This window comes from Triticum urartu, chromosome 2A (assembly GCF_056163025.1).
Source record: "Triticum urartu cultivar PI428250 chromosome 2A, HENAU_Tu73, whole genome shotgun sequence".
NCBI lineage: Eukaryota > Viridiplantae > Streptophyta > Magnoliopsida > Poales > Poaceae > Triticum > Triticum urartu.
The window spans coordinates 750,504,581-750,525,361 of NC_141874.1; the positions used below are offsets into that span (position 1 = coordinate 750,504,581).

General features: G+C 42.9%; 1 protein-coding gene across 1 annotated transcript; it reads right to left on the bottom strand.

Moving 5' to 3' along the window:
* Nucleotides 1-52: 52 nt before the first annotated feature.
* On the bottom strand, nucleotides 53-5,199 carry ARP6 (actin-related protein 6). The gene is made up of 8 exons (XM_048704028.2): nucleotides 4,864-5,199; nucleotides 3,396-4,189; nucleotides 2,134-2,326; nucleotides 1,997-2,060; nucleotides 843-927; nucleotides 702-752; nucleotides 552-614; nucleotides 53-447 (listed from the first exon to the last, which is right to left on the bottom strand). Exons 2-8 carry the CDS (start codon nucleotides 4,100-4,102, stop codon nucleotides 318-320), a joined length of 1,293 nt encoding a protein of 430 aa, XP_048559985.1. The 5' UTR covers nucleotides 4,103-4,189; nucleotides 4,864-5,199; the 3' UTR covers nucleotides 53-317.
* Between the last annotated feature and the right edge of the window lie 15,582 nt (nucleotides 5,200-20,781).

A 20,781-nucleotide genomic window follows, 5' to 3' on the forward strand; every position in this document is an offset into this window, starting at 1 on the left:
AATCACGACGCAAAATTTTCTCAATTCAAGGAAGGTTCATGCAAAGGCCGGCTAGAAAATCCTCAGGAAAATCTGAAATTCCCAGTAGCTAAATCCACCAACCCACAACTGAATCCATTCATCCAAAGTTGATCTGCATGCATGCATGGGGAAGAGAACCTCTGGTCTCATGACCAACCAGCCGTTAGTTAAATTTATCTAGTGCAAATACTGAACTTGTTAAACCTTTTTCAAAAGATGAACCCCCTAATTCGCATGGCACTTGCTAAACATGCCATCTAAAATAGGCTACATTGTTCTATCTACTGAGCAACTCTTCAGTGGAAGAATCTTCGGCGGCACCGTGCCGACCCCATCTCCTCGTACTCCGATTTCGTAACGCACATCGACCCGAAATCGGGGCTGGATGCCAGGACAGATCCTCCTCTCCAGACACCAAGAATTGGGCTGCGCAAAGTGGCAGAACGTTAATGCCATTCGCGCGCGCCCCACATGAGCGTTAATGAACGAAGGAGAGACGCCAAGACAAAAACAGAGTAAAAGGCACATACTTCTCTTGCGAGATTATCTTCACCTGGTACTCCTCGGGCACAAGAGGCCGAAGTTCTCTCTGCCTGTTGATACAAACAACTAAGATGACGCACACAGACTCGTGTGATGGGAGATAGCACTGTTACTTTTCCTACAGAAAAACTACTTACAATCTTTCAGCGAACCGAGGGAACAACGTGCTTCCGCCTGTCAAGATGATGCTGAAAACAGCCCAATGCATGAGAACAAGAGTCACGCGATCAGAGGTCAAGATAGCGTCAGGCATTTCACCGTTTAACGACAAAACATACCTCTGATAAAGCACAGGTTGAATATATGGATGACAGGCTTGTGCAGCACGAACAATACACTCAGCAAGGCCCGCTTGATTCATGCCTACAAAATTCTGTTATCAGTATATTCTTATTTCTTACCCTTGCAGAAGGGAAACTAATGAGCTGAAGCAGTAGGTGGAATCGCTCCTGCTAACTTGCACAAATCAACTTTATCCTGACAGTCATTCAGCCTATATAAGGTGCTTCCTTTTCTTATGGCAATAGGCCAGTCTATTCTATCCATCTGATCCAAAATGCATCAAAGTTAAATTTGAGTGGAAACAAATGGAAACAGAAGGAAAATAGAACTATCATGATTGGTAACGCTTGTAGAGAGATAAATTGAAAAGATTCTGTACATAACTCTATTGTTTCATTTCTCTATCTACATGAATTGGCACTTTGGCAGAGCACCTGCCTTTCACGGTAAAAAAAACACTTTTTGGACAGAAGAGAAGGATAAGACAGACTGTTTTGCTGTCCATCAAAATTTGGGAGAACAAACAAGAGAAATTGTGACCCATAAGTTTTGCTCTTACAGCAAAACTGCCCCATATTTTCTGAACAAGCAAATTAAACCCATATTCAAATTGTCTATCCTTCTTTTCCTTTTTGTTTTATGTTTGGTCTGATTCGTCCCACCAAATGTATTTTCTAGGATGCCCTCCCAGTATGTATCAAAATGCAAAGCCTGCGGCTGTAACATGTAAGGTCCCAAGGCAAAAATTATCCAGTTTAATGCAATGGAAGTACCACACATTTTGACAGCGTTTCAATGATTACCACACATTTTCACAGACATTGTGGAATGCAGAAAAAATCTAGTCCTGAAATTTATATATCCTTAGCTAGCATCAAAAGATTATGTCTGGTTGAGAAATCATTTTCATTAAGGGTGACAAATTAAAATTAGGTTCGGGATCCTTGAGTAGTCTCTGAAGCTCACTCTGCTAATCCAGCATCTCAATGAGATGGGGGCTAGCTAGAGAGAGAGAGAGAGAGAGAGATTCAGAGTCCTTGAGTTAGTCTCTGCAGGACAGGATGCTAGGGCAATAGCAGGGGCATGTTCTAAAAAAAAGATTATGAAGTACAGATGAAGAAGGTATAGGAGACATTTAGATGACACTAACCCAGATCAATTGGATGAAAAAGCATCTCCGGGACAAGGAACCTCTCGTTGGTCAAGGCAAATTCCTGCAAATTAAAATTCCGTTAGATGATTGTTACCAAGTAACATTCGACATGTAACAAAAACACAGGATGTTACATTTTGACTTAGTTCAGGCTTTTTTCGATCCTTGTCTATGCCACTGTCACCATCCTTTTTATCTAATTCTCCTTCAACAGGCAGAGAGCAGTATCGACGTGCTTCATCCAAGTCTTTGACAAACCCTTTCTTGTATGTTATGCCATCAGGGAGAATGTAAGAACATCTAAATGGGTTGTCCTTGAATGATAAACTGCAATAATTGCATATCACACTGTTAAGAGATTTGATCATTTGTAACTAGCAGAGAAAGGTAGTTGTTTGACTAACTGATAAACAAGACAGTATATGGTGCTTGAAAAACACAATGATATGATGGTATGCACATTGCCTAAGCAGAAAAAATTTAAAGCTAGGCGAAACAGTGTGATCAAAACTATTTCGAATGTCAAACATAATGAGCAGATATCCACAGATGTTCAACCAATCAACCAACTAATAAATGAATGAAGTACTAACTGATATCTCTGTCCAGCTCCAAAGGCAAATTTAAAGTATGAGACTCTTAATCAAATTTGACTTTGCTTGAATAAACCCTCACATTCATTAATTACTCAGTACTCACAGCTCAACAACAGGACCACAACCAGCTATTCAGACTGCAAAGGATCAGTCATTCCTTGTCATATCTTCTCAACTGAACATAACCAAATACCTGAGCATTCAGACTCTAAGTACATGGTGATCTTGCATTTGCTTAGTTTGTCAACTGAAACCAACTCTAGGCCATAATATTCAGGTCGAGTACAAATTTATAACTATACTTTCCTTCCATAGTCTAAGCTTGTGCATGAGTGTGTGCATATGGTATACAGTCGGATAATTTTCTTAGCCATCTCTGTTTGAAGCTATCATAACCACAACCATTCTACTAAAGTCTACAACCTGACTAACCAAGTATCCAGGCATTTGAAGCTAACAAACAGTTGTTGTTTCAAATAAAGTAAAGTAGGACACAGGGGTTACCCTACCCTTCTGTTTTCAGCAAGAAAAAAATGCAACATAGATTTATTTTGAAGATACAGAACATAGTTCCATAGGTTCCATTCTATCAGCAGATATGGTTAGGTTTGTTGCTCAAACAACTCATTAACAGTTCAGATTACAAGAGGTACAAGTTCCTAGCTGGTCTTTCCATACGAAGGTCACATCTTAATTTAAAAATTATCATGAAATTGTTCCAGACTCTAACCTTAAACAAAAAAAAAGAGAACACGGTAATTTAATATATCCACATCATGTCAGTGAGGAAGTCAGCAGACCTGGCAAGGCGAAGATCACGAGGGACATCAAGGGAAACAAAGCATAGCTTTTCCTTTGCGTCATCAATGAGGAGGGTCTCATCCATAACATTAAGGGACCGGTACGAAACAAGCTCCTTGAGATAGTTTGTGAGGGCCTTGCCACCAAGGTCCATACGCCGCACAGCATAATTCAGCGTAAAGTTCTGAAGGACAGGGGACGCATGGGTGAAGGAGAAGCCGCAGTCCACAACAAGACTGCATTGGGTATGAAAGAGCGACGGCTGGCGGCTGGCCTCGTAAAGGTGGACAAGGGAAGGAGCGTCAGCAACGCAAAGAGAGTTGAAGCCAAACTCCTCGAACACAAGTTCGTCGGTAGCATGCTGCAGTCCTGGAGGATTGAACTGCGGTTCCACCAGTAACAAGGATGAGTTTGTCGGATCCACCTGGAGCAGGGTGCGCAGGACCCGTTCCCACACCTCCCGCTGCACCTCTGTATTGATAAGGTAGCCACGGTCAATAGGTCGCCTCAACGTCATACCAGTCACATCAACATCTTGTGCCTGCAGCTGGTCAGCCGCTAGCCATTTCTTCGAATTTGCATTGGAACCAGGAGACTTTGCTATACAGTTCGGTACGACAGCAATTGGATCCTTGTCCCCGCCAAAACCAGCCTTCAGAAGACCACCCCCATTGTCTATCACCACCACACGTGATCCACCCGTCATGTAAAATCCCACTGCTACTTCTCTCTTATTCAAGCCTGTCCCTATCCAACTGAGACCCAAGCCGGTATACTTGAATTTAAAAGGGTCCTGCATAAAGAACAATTAAGGGATCGATTTGATAAATTGCTCAACAACTGCATGCAAATCTTTCCATGTAAACAGCATGCGCTTTAGCAACAGACATAATAACTCTGCCTTAATATCTAGGTAGGCGTGGCTCAAGTGCGACATGTTTTTTTCAGAAAACTTTGTATAGCAATATAGAAAATCATGGAGCCGGTGAGAAACTGTAAAGTGAGGCTTAGCAAGACATAGCAACTAGGAAAACAAACCACGAAGTTTCAGCAGCTAGATATATGTTCTAACACTAGTAACAACACAAACAGGAAGAATACACCGCAGCGGCGGCCTAAATCCTTGAACCCAATCGTATGTCAGAGGCAGTGGCGGACCCAGGAATAAAATGGAGGGTGTGCACACTCCCAAAAAAACTGTCTAATCCAAAGTGTCATATAATGTGTGATAAAATAATACAAACAAATAGCTCAATCAAGTCTCACAACATTGTAGCTGACGAAATATACTCCAAATTCCACAATTCAATGGCATCAATCAATTATATATAAGCATTAAGCAGTAAACCAGTGGCTAAATTGCTGTCTTGCATCAATTCAATCACATTGGTTGCTGGCTACATTATAGACTTATAGTAGTACTAACAGTTGGGCAAACAGAGAAACAACTCAATCCATTATCTATACCTTGCTGTGAATGGCTAGAGCGGTGGGTCCCTCGAGGCATAGGGGTGGAGGCTGGAGCTCGCCGGTGCCCCAGGAGCTCGCAGCGAGGGAAGGGGGCGAGCCGGCGCCTAGCGTGGAGAGGGGGGCGGCCGGGCGGGCCAGGGGGAAGGGTAAGGGAGCGGCCGTCCGGCACTACTGGCGGCCAAACGGTGGCGGGAAGGGGAGCGGGCGGCCGGACGACGGGGAGACGGCGAGCCGTCGACGGGGAGTGGCGGCTGGCTCCTGGCTGGTTAGGTCTCTCGGCTCTCGCTCGTGTCTGCCTCTGGGAGGACTGAGGAGAGAGGTCCAGAGGAGAAGTGGACTGTTGGGCCTGGGCTGTGGAATGCATTTTAATTGGCTGGGCCTTTATCGAACCTGCACAGTTTTACTTCAAAAAAATAACATGGTTGCTAAAAAAACATGGTAAAAAAACAGAATTTTGGGTGTGCCACGGCACACCCACTAGGTCCGACTGTGGTCTCTGCCGACGACCAATGGCGAGGGGGGTCACAGGATCCCGCGCTCGTGTAGCTTTAGATTTTAGTGCCCTAGTAGCTTAGGTTTTGAGGTCGTTTCACGTCTTCGATTTGGTGGCAGCGATGGCGGCACTAAATAAAGGAGTTCGAGATCATTCCTAAACCAGGGATAGATCTGGGAACTAGTATGTTCAAGCGGGGATGACGTGGCGGCGGCATCCTTGTGTGGACTTGTGTCCTTGGGCTCCGTCATTGTGGCGGCGTTTGCTCCAACATTGGCGTGGAGCTTGAGAGGTAGTCCAGGAGCGGATGCAGTTAGTGGTCTACATCTTCAGCACCTGGAAGATAGTGGATCGTGTTTTGGGTTCATGGTTGGTGGCTGGTCGGTATGGTTTCCTCTTCCGACATGTTAGTCAAGCAGGGTTGTCAGATCTGGAGTGCGATGGCGTGTCCAAGGTGTTGCCCCAGCCAAATTCTTTCTATGGCAATGGTTATGCCTTTGGTAAGTTGCTTTGGAGATCCAAAAAGTGCATATTATTGCTAATGGATTCTCTGAAGCTAGCGTGCATGAAGCTATGGAATTATTAAAGAACATACAACAAACAGGAAGTATAGCTCATTACATTGACAACTTTGAACATTGTATTGCTTTGGTCAAAAGAAATCATCCATTTGTTCGGTAAAATTTTCTTCTGGGCTGCTATATTGGATGTTTAAGAGGAGATATGAAACATGATGTGTATGGTTAGAAACCAACTCATATTATAGAAGCTTATTTGTACTCCAAAATTTTATGAAAAAACTGCAGCAACTACTCAAGTGCAACCAAAATTCAGACAAAGAGGACAACATAACCAACCTTTCAGAAACACATTAGCACTAGTTCCACAACAGATACAAATAGGAGAGAGCAAACCAACCTCTTCCAAATGCTAGAGCTTACTGGTACTATAGACAACCTTGGTCTAGGTAGCATAAATGCACAAATAGAAAAACATTGAACATACTTCATGAAAGTGGAAGATGATAGTGACACTGAAACAAATACAGAAGATGTTTAGTCTCATGAAAAAACTTTTCACACAACTCCTAATACCCCTGACCAACAAGTAATGCATGTATCTTGTCATGCAGCAGAGAGAACAACAAGTCCTCGTACTTTTCCCCTCTTGCTAATGGTTGATGACAAACGAGCAATTTCCCTAGTGGATAGTGGATCTTCATATATTTTCATGAGCACTCGTTTTGCAAACCATAGTAGTTGTTATCAAAAGCCTATGACTCCATAAAGGAGTAGGAGGAGGTGGCAAGTTAATATCCAACGGTGTGGTACCCCTCAGGGAATTTCATATCCAAGGCAAGACTTTCTCAAGTTCCTTTAAGATTTTGGATTTAGCAAGCTATGATATAATTTTGGTAGCAGATTAGATATATAGTTACAGCCCTATTTTTAGGACCCGGTGGAAAGAATTTTGATTGTGACAAAGAACGAATCTCCTATTACTTTGCATCATCATACTATTCCCAATAATAAGTGCATTATTTCAGTTATGAAAATGGATCAAATGCTAAAAAATGGAGTGATGGGCTACATTCTGCAAACTTAAATAGTAGAAGATAATGAAGAACCGCTTTCAACAATTTCCATACCAGCTGAAATAGCTCCCTTATTGGGAAAATATAAGGATGTCTTTACAAAACCTGCAAAGCTTCCTCCTTCTAGGGACTGTAACAACCAAATACATTTGAAACCAGGAGCACAACCACAAAAATTAAGGCCTTATAGGGTACCACACTATCAGAAATCTGTCATGGAGGAGATTATTAAAACAATGCTCAACAAATGTGAAAAACAAGTTATCTTGAGTCCTTTCTCCTCTCCTGTTGTAATGGTTAGGAAAAAAAGATGGAGGACGGAGACTTTGTGTGGATTACAAGGAACTGAATTCTGTTACTACTAAGAACAAGTTTCCCATGTCAGAAATTGAAGATCTATTATGAACTGCATTGAGCAAAAATATTCACTAAACTAGATCTTAGGTCTATGTATCATCAAATCAGAATGGCTCTTGGAAATATGCCCTAGAGGCAATAATAAAATGGTTATTATTATATTTCCTTGTTCATGATAAATGTCTATTGTTCATGCTATAATTGTGTTATCCGGAATTCGTAATACATGTGTGAATACATAGACCACAACATGTCCCTAGTGAGCCTCTAGTTGACTAGCTCGTTGATCAACAGATAGTCATGATTTCCTGACTATGGACATTAGATGTCATTGATAACGGGATCACATCATTAGGAGAATGATGTGATGGACAAGACCCAATCTTAAGCATAGCACAAGATCGTGTAGTTCGTCTGCTAGAGCTTTTCTAATGTCAAGTATCCTTTCCTTAGACCGTGAGATTGTGCAACTCCCGGATACTGTAGGAATACTTTGGGTGTGCCAAACGTCACAACGTAACTGGGTGACTATAAAGGTGCACTACGGATATCTCCGAAAGTGTCTGTTGGGTTGGCACGAATTGAGACTGGGATTTGTCACTCCGCATGACGGAGAGGTATCTCTGGGCCTCATACGTCTCCGTCGTATCTACTTTTCCAAACACTTTTGCCCTTGTTTTGGACTCTAACTTGTATGATTTGAATGGAACTAACCCGGACTGACGCTGTTTTCAGCAGAATTGCCATGGTGTTGTTTTATGTGCAGAAAACAAATATTCTCGGAATGACCTGAAACTCCACGAAACGTCTTAGAAAAAATAATAAAAAATCCTCGCCAAAGATGAAGACCAGGAGGCCCACACCCTGTCCACGAGGGTGGGGGGCGCCCCCCTCTAGGGCGCGCCCCCTACCTCGTGGGCCCCCTGGATGCCCTCCGACGCCAACTCCAACTCTATATATTTGCTTTCCGGAGAGAAAAAAATCAGAGAGAAGAAATCATTGCGTTTTACGATACGGAGCCGCCGCCAAGCCCTAAAACCTCTTGGGAGGGCTGATCTGGAGTCCGTTCGGGGCTCCGGAGAGGGGGATTCGTCGCCGTCGTCATCATCAACCATCCTCCATCACCAATTTCATGATGCTCACCGCCGTGCGCGACTAATTCCATCGTAAGCTTGCTGGATGGTGATGGGTTGGATGAGATTTATCATGTAATCGAGTTAGTTTTGTTAGGGTTTGATCCCTAGTATCCACTATGTTCTGAGATTGATGTTGTTATGACTTTGCTATGCTTAATGCTTGTCACTAGGGCCCGAGTGCCATGATTTCAGATCTGAACCTATTATGTTTTCATGAATATATGTGAGTTCTTGATCCTATCTTGCAAGTCTATAGTCACCTACTATGTGTTGTGATCCGGCAACCCCAAAGTGACAATAATCGGGACCACTCCCGGTGATGACCATAGTTTGAGGAGTTCATGTATTCACTATGTGCTAATGCTTTGTTCCGGTTCTCTATTAAAATGAGGCCTTAATATCCCTTAGTTTCCAATAGGACCCCGCTGCCACGGGAGGTAGGACAAAAGATGTCATGCAAGTTCTTTTCCATAAGCACGTATGACTATATACGGAATACATGCCTACATTGCATTGATGAATTGGACCTAGTTTTGTGTCACCCTATGTTATGACTGTTACATGATGAACCGCATCCGGCATAATTATCCATCACTGACCCGGTGCCTATGAGTTTTCCATATACTGGTTTACGCTTTTTTACTTTCCTGCTGCTACTGTTACAATCACTACCAAATACCAAAAACATTACTTTTGCTGTCTTTACTTTTGTTGCCGCTACCACCACTATCATATTAATGTGCTACTAAACACTTTGCTGTAGATACTAAGTTTCCAGGTGTGGTTGAATTGACAACTCAGCTGCTAATACTTGAGAATATTCTTTGGCTCCCCTTGTGTCGAATCAATAAATTTGGGTTGAATACTCTACCCTCGAAAGCTGTTGCGATCCCCTATACTTGTGGGTCATCAAGACCAATTTCTGGCGCCGTTGCCGGGGAGCATAGCTCTATTATTTGAGTCACTTGGGATTTATATCTGCTGGACACTATGAAGAACTTGAAAGATGCTAAGACAACAATTTATCCCTCAACTACGAGGGGAGGTAAGGAACTGCCATCTAGCTCTGCACTTGATTCACCTTTTGTTATGAGTAGGCTAGCGACACCTAAACCTGCTTCTACTATTCGTTCCGATATGTCGCATGTTATTGATGATGCCACTTCTGCTATGCATGATACTTATGATGAAACTGCTTCTATGCTTGATACTACTGTGCCCCTTGGTGAATTTCTTGATGAACAAATTACTAGGGCTAGAGAAAAAGAAATTATTGAATCTGAATACGATGATGATAGTGATGATGAAAATATGCATGTTATTCCTGAGGGTTATCTTTTTGATATGGAATCTTCTGCCGCTATTTTAGCTTGCAGGGATAGATATGAGCTTAAGAGGTTATTAGTTAAATGGAACAAAGAATCACTTAGAGATAAAATGAAACCCGACCCTGCTTTTGCTATGTCACCTATATGTGTTCCTGATAAGGATTATGAATTCTCTATTGATCCTGATATAATTACTTTGGTTGAATCTGGTCCGTTTTATGGCTATGAATCTGAAACTGTTGTGGCACATCTTACTGAGTCAAATGATATAGCCGCCCTGTTTACTAATGATGAGAGATCGCGTTACTTCTATATACTCAAAATATTTCCGTTCTCATTAAAGGGTGATGCTAAGATCTAGTTTAATTCTCTTGATCCTGGTTGTGTGCGTAGTCCCCAGGATATGATTTATTACTTCTCTGCTAAATATTTCACTGCTCATAAGAAACAAGCTGCTTTGAAGGAAATATACAACTTTGTGCAAATTAAATAAGAAGTCTCCCACAAGCTTGGGGGAGGCTTCTCAAGTTACTTAGTGCTTTGCCTGATCATCCCCTTAAGAAACCTGAAATACTTTATATCTTTTATAATGGACTAACCGATGCTTCCAGAGATTACCTGGATAGTTGTGCTGGTTCTCTTTTCAGGGAAAGAACACCGGATGAAGCTGAAATTCTATTGAATAATATGTTGACAAATGAAAATAATTTGGCACCTCCTGAGCCAGCTCCTGCTCCAATTACTGAGTCTATTCCTAAACCAACTCCGAAGAAGAGAGGTGTTCTATTCCTCAGTCCCGAAGATATGCAAGAGGCAAAGAAATCTATGAAAGAAAAAGGTATTAAAGCTGAAGATGTTAAGAATTTACCTCCTATTGAAGAAATACATGGTCTTAATATACCGCCTGTTGAAGAAACATATGATCTCAATTCTTTATTTGTTGAAGAACCTCCTGATCCCGATATCCCGACACAGGTAGTAAAGGTAAATTCTCTCTATAGATATGATAAAGCTGAAGTCCCTCCTACTAAAATTGCTAGTCAATGCTTGGATGAGTTTGGTAACTTTATGTTTAAGCAAGACAACTTCAATGCTTATTTTGGTAGACAATTAAAAGAAAATGCTTATATGATTAGACACTTGGGTGATTATATGGCTAATATTAAAGGTGAACTTAAACTTGTTAGCAAACATGCTTCTATGGTTACCACTCAAGTAGAACAAGTACTTAAGGCTCAAAAATAAGTGCTTGATGAAATGAATAGTAAGAAAAATGATTATGATGTTAGAGTGGCTACTAGAACTGGTAGAATGACTCAGGAACCTTTGTATCCTGAAGGCCACCCTAAGAGAATCGAGCAAGATTCTCAAAGAAATAATATTGATGTTCCTAGTTCTTCTAAAAAGAAGAAAAAGAAAAATGATAGAACTGTGCAAAGTTCTAGTGAACCTATTGCTGAACCACCTGATAATCCAAATGATATATCTATTCTGATGCTGAAACACAATCTGGTAATGAACATGAACCTAATGAAAATATTAATGATGATGTTCATGATGATGCTCAACCTAGTAATGACAATGATGTAGAAATTGAACCTGCTGTTGATCTTGATAACCCACAATCAAAGAATCAACGTTATGATAAGAAAGACTTTGTTGCTAGGAAACATGGTAAAGAAAGGGAACCTTGGGTTCAGAAACCCATGCCTTTTCCTCCAAAACCATCCAAGAAAAAGAATGATGAGGATTTTGAGCGCTTTGCTGAAATGATTAGGCCTATCTTTTTGCGTATGCGATTAACTGATGTGCTCAAAACAAATCCTTATGCTAAATATATGATCATTACTAATAAAAGAAAGATACTGGAAGCTGAGATTTCCACCATGCTTGCTAATTATACTTTTAAGGGTGGAATACCAAAGAAACTTGGAGATCCTAGAGTACCTACTATACCTTGCTCCATTAAAAGAAATTATATTAAAACTGCTTTATGTGATCTTGGAGCCGGTGTTAGTGTTATGCCTCTCTCTTTATATCGTAGACTTGACTTGAATAAGTTGATGCCTACTGAAATATCTTTGCAAATGGCTAATAAATCAACTGCTATACCTGTCGGTATTTGTGAGGATGTGCCTGTTGTGGTTGCAAACGTTACTATTTTAACGGATTTGTTATACTTGATATTCCCGAGGATGATAGTATGTCTATTATTCTTGGAAGACCTTTTCTTAATACTGCAGGGGATGTTATTGACTGCAACAAAGGCAATGTCACTTTTCATGTTAATGGTAATGAGCATATGGTACACTTTCTGAGGAAACAACCTCAAGTTCATAGTATCAACTCCATTGGAAAAATTCCATCGATTATAATTGGAGGTTTTGAATTTCCTCTTCCTACTGTCAAAAAGAAATATGATATACTTATTATAGGGGATGTGCATATCCCCGTTGAGGTAATTTAGTGTTATTCGAAATTTCTCCGGTTTCATGATTATCGGAATGAGTTTGTTAATAAGACTTGATCAACCTTGTTAGTGGATTCTTTTTGATGAGCATGAGATGGATGAAACTAGAAGCACAACCTTCTGTACCCTCTCTATATTTTTTGATTAATTAGTAGAAATAAAGTAAAAATAGTATTTTTTCTGTCTATTTCCTGACTTATCCGTGCAATATAAAAATATCCCGAAAATAAAAGTCCTCAGAATGACATGCCAATTTAATATGATTTTTTCGGGAATATTTGAGGATTTACTGTGCAAAAATTACCGCGGGAGGAGCTGCCACCTGGCCACGAGGGTGGTGGGCGCCCCCCTCTAGGGCGCGCCCCCTGCCTCGTGGGCCCACGGTGGCCCTCCTCCACTTATCCCAGCACCCATCTTCTTCTTCTGTCTCGCACAAACCCGAAAAACCAACTCAAGCACGAGTTCCAGCCACTTTTGCTGTGATTTTTGATCTCCTTGCTCAAAGCACCTCTCGCAAAACTTCTTGGGGAGATTGTTCCTTGAGAAAAACAATATGCTTAGGAAGATGTTCCAAGGTGGTTCTTCTAAGAAGCAAGGACCCAGGATTGCTATGCGCGATGCTGACGAGGATCCACCAAGAGACGCTCCAGTACGGCCTTGCGAATGGCCGTCGGAAAATTTTATGGATCGTGCGGGAATTAAAGAAGAATTCAAAGCATATTTGCGCAATGCCGGTCTTGAGGATTTTGAGGCTAACAAATGCCCCCAGTATCATGATCTCACAAGTTCATTTTTGAGGAGGTTTGAGTATTCATCTTCGCGTAATTCTCCTTCAGTCATGTTTGATCTCTATGACAAATCTTATACCATGGACTTAGAGGATTTCACTTCTGCTTGCAAACTTCCATCATGGGGTATTGTTAGGGATCCCCTAAATCTGAATTTAGAAACTTTCTTGCTAGTATAACTGTGGGGGAATCTAGAGATATAACGCAGGCTACCATAGGGAGCATTTACTTTCCTACTATACATTATTTTCCTCTCTTCATCGGTAGATGCATAAATGCTAAGGATGAAGCATGTCACATGTGTGTCCCTGATCTTAGCATTCTTAGGTGTGCTGTGTTAGGAGACCAATCTTATCATATGGGAGCCATTGTAGCTCGTAGGTTGCATCATAATAGACATAATGGAGATTTCTTTGGAGGAATTTATGCAACCCGCTTAGCTCATTTTCTTGAGATAGACATTTGTGAGGGTGATACAGAGTTGCCTCCTGCATATTTAGATTATAACTCTATGGCTTCGCACCAGTTTGTCGAGAGGCCTAAATCACCTCTCTTATATCGTTTAATTTTTGATAAACGACGTGTTTTCCGTATTACTCTCCCTGCTCCTACCTTCTTTGATTCACAGACAAAAAGAAGATACGTTATTACCAGAGAGGAGGCAGAAGAGTACGAGAGGAGAGCGGAGGCAGCTTGACTCCACGCTGCAGCTCAGCAGGCGATAACCGCTGCACATCAGTATGATCCCAACTATTCTTCGTCGCAGTACGACCCCAGCTACACCTACGGGTACCCGCCAGGCTATCCCTGGCAATAGACCAACTTAGGCCAAAAGCCTAAGCTTGGGGGAGTACGTATTTCTCACCGACATTACATTTATGTTCACACACACTCATTACTAGATGTCGGTGCTCATACTCTTTCACTGTAATATCCATGCTAGTTTATTTTCTTTTTCTTGCTTTCTTCTTGTGTGTTTGTTAAACCTTAAGAAAAACCAAAAAAATTAGTAGTAGTTTATTTTTCTGCTGTAGTAGTAATAATTAAAAAGAAAACCCAAAAATATTTCCCGTTCTTATTTTGCTTGTTGGGAGCTTTCCCGTGTAAATAGTTTTATTTCTTTTCTTTCCTTTGGGGGTCAGTAGGAGAAGACCATAATTAAATTGTTGAAGTGGCTCTTATATGCATTATTGTTGATTTAACCAAGAGCCCATATTGCCTTGTCTTCTCCTGTTTATTGAATGCTCGCAGATCCCAGCTTAGTCCAATGCACGTGCACTCTTATTATTATTCACATCGTTCGGTCGTGCAAGTGAAAGGCAATTATGATGATATATGATGGACTGACTGAGATGAGAAAAGCTGGTATGAACTCGACCTCTTTTGTTTTTGTAAATATGATGAGTCCCTCGTTCTTGATTCAGCTTATTATGAATAAACATGTTTGCAATGACAATTAGAGATCGTAGTTGCTTGTGCCATGCTTGATTAGCTATGAGTTATAATGGTTTACCTTGTGTGCCAACATGCTATTGAGATGATTATGATGTGGTATGATGGGGTGGTATCCTCCTTTGAATGATTTAAGTGACTTGACTTGGCACATGTTCACGCATGTAGTTGAAACAAATCAACATAGCCTTCACGATATTTATGTTCATGGTGGATTATATCCTACTCATGCTTGCATCCAATGTTTATTAATTTTAATGCATGTACATGGCTGTTGTCGCTCTCTAGTTGGTCGCTTCCCAGTCTTTTGCTAGCCTTCACTTGTACTAAGCGGGAATACTGCTTGTGCATCCAATCCCTTAAACCCCAAAGTTATTCGAGATGAGTCCACCATATCTTCCTATATGCGGTATCTACCTGCCGTTCCAAGTAAATTTGTATGTGCCAAACTCTAAACCTTCAAATAAACATTCTGTTTTGTATGCTCGAATAGCTCATGTATCAACCAAGGCTGTCCTTATCTTCTGTGTTAGGCGGGTTATTCTCAAGAGGAGTGGACTCCGCTCCTCACTCACGAGAAAATGGCTGGTCACCGGGATGCCCAGTCCCATGCTTTATGCAAACTAAATCAAAATTAATTGCAAACAAAACTCCCCCTGGGACCTGATGTATGTTGGAGACACTCGTTGTTTCGAGCAAGTCATGGATTGATGCTTGTTGGTGGAGGGGGAGTATAAACTTTGCCATTCTGTTTGGGAACCGCCTATAATGTGTTTAGCATGGAAGATATCGCCATCTCTTAGTTGTTACGTTGACAATGAAAGTATACCGCTCAAAATACAATTTATCTCTATTTCAAAACCGAGCTCTGGCACCTCTACAAATCCCTGCTTCCCTCTCCGAAGGGCCTATCCATTTACTTTTATGTTGAGTCATCACCCTCTTATTAAAAAGCACTAGCTGGAGAGCACTAGCTGGAGAGCACAGCTGTCATTTGCATTCATCACTATTAATCTATGTTGGGTGTGACTATGATTGGATCTCTTTTATCATGAATTACAATGTCTAGTCAGTCCTTGATCTTTAAAGGTGCTCTGCATTTATGTTTTGCGGTCTCAGAAAGGGCTAGCGAGATACCATCTTGTTATATCATATTATGATTGTTTTGAGAAAGTGTTGTCATCCGAGATTTATTATTATGACTTGCTAGTTGATTATGCTATTGATATGAGTAATTATGAGACCTGAGAATTATTGCAAATGTGGTTAGTTATGATCTATGTTGAAAACTTGAATGCTGGCTTGACATAGTTACAACAACAAGAGCAAACAGAGTTTGTAAAAGTTTTTCTTTCTTTCTTTCAGTTTGTCAACTGAATTGCTTGAGGACAAGCAAGGGTTTAAGCTTGGGGGAGTTGATATGTCTCCGTCGTATCTACTTTTCCAAACACTTTTGCCCTTGTTTTGGACTCTAACTTGTATGATTTGAATGGAACTAACCCGGACTGACGCTGTTTTCAGCAGAATTGCCATGGTGTTGTTTTATGTGCAGAAAACAAATATTCTCGGAATGACCTGAAACTCCACGGAACGTCTTAGAGAAAATAATAAAAAATCCTCGCCAAAGATGAAGACCAGGGGGCCCACACCCTGTCCACGAGGGTGGGGGGTGCCCCCCCTCTAGGGCGTGCCCCCTACCTTGTGGGCCCCCTGGATGCCCTCCGACGCCAACTCCAACTCTATATATTTGCTTTCGGAGTGAAAAAATCAGAGAGAAGAAATCATCGTGTTTTACGATACGGAGCCACCGCCAAGCCCTAAAACCTCTCGGGAGGGCTGATCTGGAGTCCGTTCGGGGCTCCGGAGAGGGGGATTCGTCGTCGTCGTCATCATCAACCATCCTCCATCACCAATTTCATGATGCTCACCGCCGTGCGTGAGTAATTCCATCGTAGGCTTGCTGGACGGTGATGGGTTGGATGAGATTTATCATGTAATCGAGTTAGTTTTGTTAGGGTTTGATCCCTAGTATCCACTATGTTCTGAGATTGATGTTGCTATGACTTTGCTATGCTTAATGCTTGTCACTAGGGCCTGAGTGCCATGATTTTAGATCTGGACCTATTATGTTTTCATGAATATATGTGAGTTCTTGATCCTATCTTGCAAGTCTATAGTCACCTACTATGTGTTATGATCCGGCAACCCCGAAGTGACAATAATCGGGACCACTCCCGGTGATGACCATAGTTTGAGGAGTTCATGTATTCATTATGTGCTAATGCTTTGTTCCGGTTCTCTATTAAAAGGAGGCCTTAATATACCTTAGTTTCCAATAGGACCCCGCTGCCACGGGAGGGTAGGACAAAATATGTCATGCAAGTTCTTTTCCATAAGCATGTATGACTATATACGGAATACATGCCTACATTACATTGATGAATTAGAGCTAGTTCTGTGTCACCCTATGTTATGACTGTTACATGATGAACCGCATCCGGCATAATTATCCATCACTGATCCGGTGCCTACGAGTTTTCCATATACTGGTTTACGCTTATTTACTTTCTGCTGCTACTGTTACAATCACTACAAAATACCAAAAACATTACTTTTGTTGTCTTTACTTTTGTTGCCGCTACCACCACTATCATATTACTGTGCTACTAAACACTTTGCTGCAGATACTAAGTTTCCAGGTGTGGTTGAATTGACAACTCAGTTGGTAATACTTGAGAATATTCGTTGGCTCCCCTTGTGTCAAATCAATAAATTTGGGTTGAATACTGTACCCTCGAAAGTTGTTGCGATCCCCTATACTTGTGGGTCATCAGGGCCCACTCGGTAAGACATCATCTTAATGAGATCAATGTGACTAGGGGTTGGTCACGGGATCATGTGTTGCGGAACGAGTAAAGTGACTTGCCGGTAACGAGATTGAACGAGGTATTGGGATACCGACGATCGAATCTCGGGCAAGTAACGTACCGATTAACAAAGGGAATTGAATACGGGATTGATTGAATCCTCGACATCGTGGTTCATCCGATCAGATCATCGTGGAACATGTGGGAGCCAACATGGGTATCCAGATCCCGCTATTGGTTATTGGCCGGAGAGTTGTCTCGGTCATGTCTGCATGGTTCCCGAACCCGTAGGGTCTACACACTTAAGGTTCGGTGACGCTAGGGTTGTAGAGATATTAGTATGCGGTAACCCGAAAGTTGTTTGGAGTCCCGGATGAGATCCTGGACATCACGAGGAGTTCCGGAATGGTCCGGAGGTAAAGATTTGTATATAGGAAGTCCAGTTTCGGCCACCGGGAAAGTTTCGGGGGTCACTTGTATTGTACCAGGATCACCAGAAGGGTCCCGGGGGTCCACTGGGTGGGGCCACCTATCCCGGAGGGCCCCATGGGCTAAAGTGGGAAGGGAACCAGACCCTGGTGGGCTGGTGCGCCCCCCTTGGGCCTCCCTTGCGCCTAGGGTTGGAAACCCTAAGGGGGTGGGGGCGCCTCCACCTGGCTTAGGGGCCAAGCCACCCCCTAGGCCGCCCCCCCATTAGATGGGATCTCTAGGGGCCGGCGCCCCCCCAGGCCCCCTATATCTAGCGGAGGGGAGGGAGGGCAGCCGCACCCAAGTCCCTGGCGCCTCCCTCCCTCCTGTGACACCTCTTCCTCCCCGCTTGCGCTTGGCGAAGCCCTGCCGGGATCCCGCTACTTCCACCACCACACCGTCGTGCTGCTGGATCTCCATCAACCTCTCCTTCCCTTGCTGGATCAAGAAGGAGGAGACGTCTCTCCCAACCGTACATGTGTTGAACGCGGAGGTGTCGTCCGTTCGGCGCTCGGTCATCGGTGATTTGGATCACGACGAGTACGACTCCATCAACCCCGTTCTCTTGAACGCTTCCGCTTGCGATCTACAAGGGTATGTAGATGCACTCCTCTCCCTCTCGTTGCTAGATGACTCCATAGATTGATCTTGGTGATGCGTAGAAAATTTTAAATTTGTGCTACGATCCCCAACAGCGGCATCATGAGCTAGGTCTATGCGTAGTTTCTATGCACGAGTAGAACACAAGTTGTTGTGGGCGTTGATTTTGTCAATTTAATTGTTGTTACTAGTCTTATCTTGATTCGGCGGCATCGTGGGATGAAGCGGCCCGGACCGACCTTACACGTATGCTTACGTGAGACTGGTTCCATCGACTGACATGCACTAGTTGCATAAGGTGGCTAGCGGGTGTCTGTCTCTCCCACTTTAGTCGGATCGGATTCGATGAAAAGGGTCCTTATGAAGGGTAAATAGAAATTGGTATATCACGTTGTGGTTTTTGGCGTAGGTAAGAAACGTTCTTGCTAGAAGCCTATAACAGCCACGTAAAACTTGCAACAACAATTAGAGGACGTCTAACTTGTTTTTGCAGCATGTGCCGTGTGATGTGATATGGCCAAAAGGATGTGATGAATGATATATGTGATGTATGAGATTGATCATGTTCTTGTAATAGGAATCACGACTTGCATGTCGATAAGTATGACAACCGGCAGGAGCCATATGAAAGTGCAATATTGCACTAAAGTGTTTTTGACATTGATGACAACTTCATTTGTGTTTCTAACCGCATGCTCTAAGTGTTAACAACCCTGATCAAACTAAAAGTGAAGCATGTATGGTTATTTTCTCTCTTATTGGAACAAGGAAAAGCGGTGCACTCAAGAGAAGAAGAGTACCTTAATGTTTTCTTATTTCTTGAGTCCTTAGGGCAACCGCACTATTAAGAGGGGGTGCATCATAAAAACATCCGGGGAATCAACTTACCTTCTCACATTGATCTGAAAATCCTAGTGCCAAGTCTCTGTTCAGGCCGGAACTTCAGGGGACGGCCGGAACTTCCGGGGACCGGAATGTCCGGGCGGGGTCCGGGAAGCTTCCGGGGTACCCAGAGAAACTGCACTTTTCGTGCGATCTCTCTGTGTAGCCCGGAACCTTGCCGGAACCTGGCCGGAACTTCCGGGGTGGCTGGAACTTCCGGGCACCGGAACTTCCATCCCCTGTGTCAGCAGCTTCCGGGGTACTACTTAGTGGTGCAAACCTTCTGTGTAGCCCGGAACCTGTCCGGAACTTGGCTGGAACTTCCGGGGTCCGGAACTTCCATCTGTTGCCGGAACTTCCGGGCTGCGCGGAAATCTGCCTCCAACGGCCAGATTTCATCCCCACCTATAAATAGTCTTCTTCTTCCTCACGAAGGGGTTGACGACTCCATTTCTCTCACCTCCATTTTCAGACCTCGATTTCTTGGAGATCTCCCTCCTTAGCCAACCAAAGCTCTTGATCTTTTGAGAAGCAAAGGAGAAGTGCTCGATCTACACATTCACCAAAGCGAAAGTTGATTCCCCCTTGTTTTTGTGGTGCGTCTTGTTACTCTTGGAGGTTGGAGACTCCTAGGCGGTAGGAGTGCTCTGGCGAGAAATCGACCATTGTGATTTTCCCCGGAAAGTTTGTGAGGGTTTGGAGACCACCCCAAGGTCTACCACTAGTGGTTGAGAAACGCCTTCGTGGTGTTGTCTCAAGGAGAGAATAGGGTGAGCCTTCGTGGCGTTGGTGTGCCTTCGTGGTAACATCCACCTCTCTAAACGGTGACGTAGCTTCCCTCCAAGGAAGTGAACATCGGCATACATCCTCGTCTCTCGGAGTTGCGGTTATTCCTAACCCTAACTCTCTACTTGTGGTTACTTGTCTTTTAGCACTTACTTATATCATCTTGTGCTTGCTTACTCATACATATATTTGTGTCACTTGTTTATCTTGCTTAGCTCATTAGTATCATACTTGCAATTGTTAGGCTCACTTTCATTTTCCGCATTATTGCCTAAAATTGCTTAGTAACAATTAAAATTTGTAATTATACCTATTCACCCCCCTCTAGGTCCATCTCGATCCTTTAAATTGGTATCAGAGCCTCGTGATCTATTCTTGTGGCTTAACCGCCCTAGAGCGAGATGAACCCCGATGGGACTCCCCGTGTTGTAGATCCGAAGGATAAAGGCGAGGCTTCTTCTGAAGTTAAGACCTTTACTTCTGAGGATCTAGAACAGGCCCTTGCTAAGCAAAAGAAGGAGCATGATGCTTCTCTTGAGGCCTTGGTCCAAATGAGGATAGCCACGTTGTCCACGGTGCTTGCACCACTTTCGGGTGGTGCGGCTTCGAGGCCAACTGTGCCTACTCCGTCACTTGGTCAACAACCTCCTAGCAATGAACACTCCAGTGTTCCTTGGCTTTATGCAAGACCCCA

Coding starts and splice junctions, on each gene's coding strand:
- ARP6 (XM_048704028.2), bottom strand. CDS start 4,102: ATGACGGGTGGATCACGTGTGGTGGTGATAGACAATGGGGGTGGTCTT. Junction 2,327..3,395: donor CGTGATCTTCGCCTTGCCAG/GTCTGCTGACTT, acceptor CAATTATTGCAG/TTTATCATTCAAGGACAACC. Junction 615..701: donor CCTCGGTTCGCTGAAAGATT/GTAAGTAGTTTT, acceptor TTGTATCAACAG/GCAGAGAGAACTTCGGCCTC.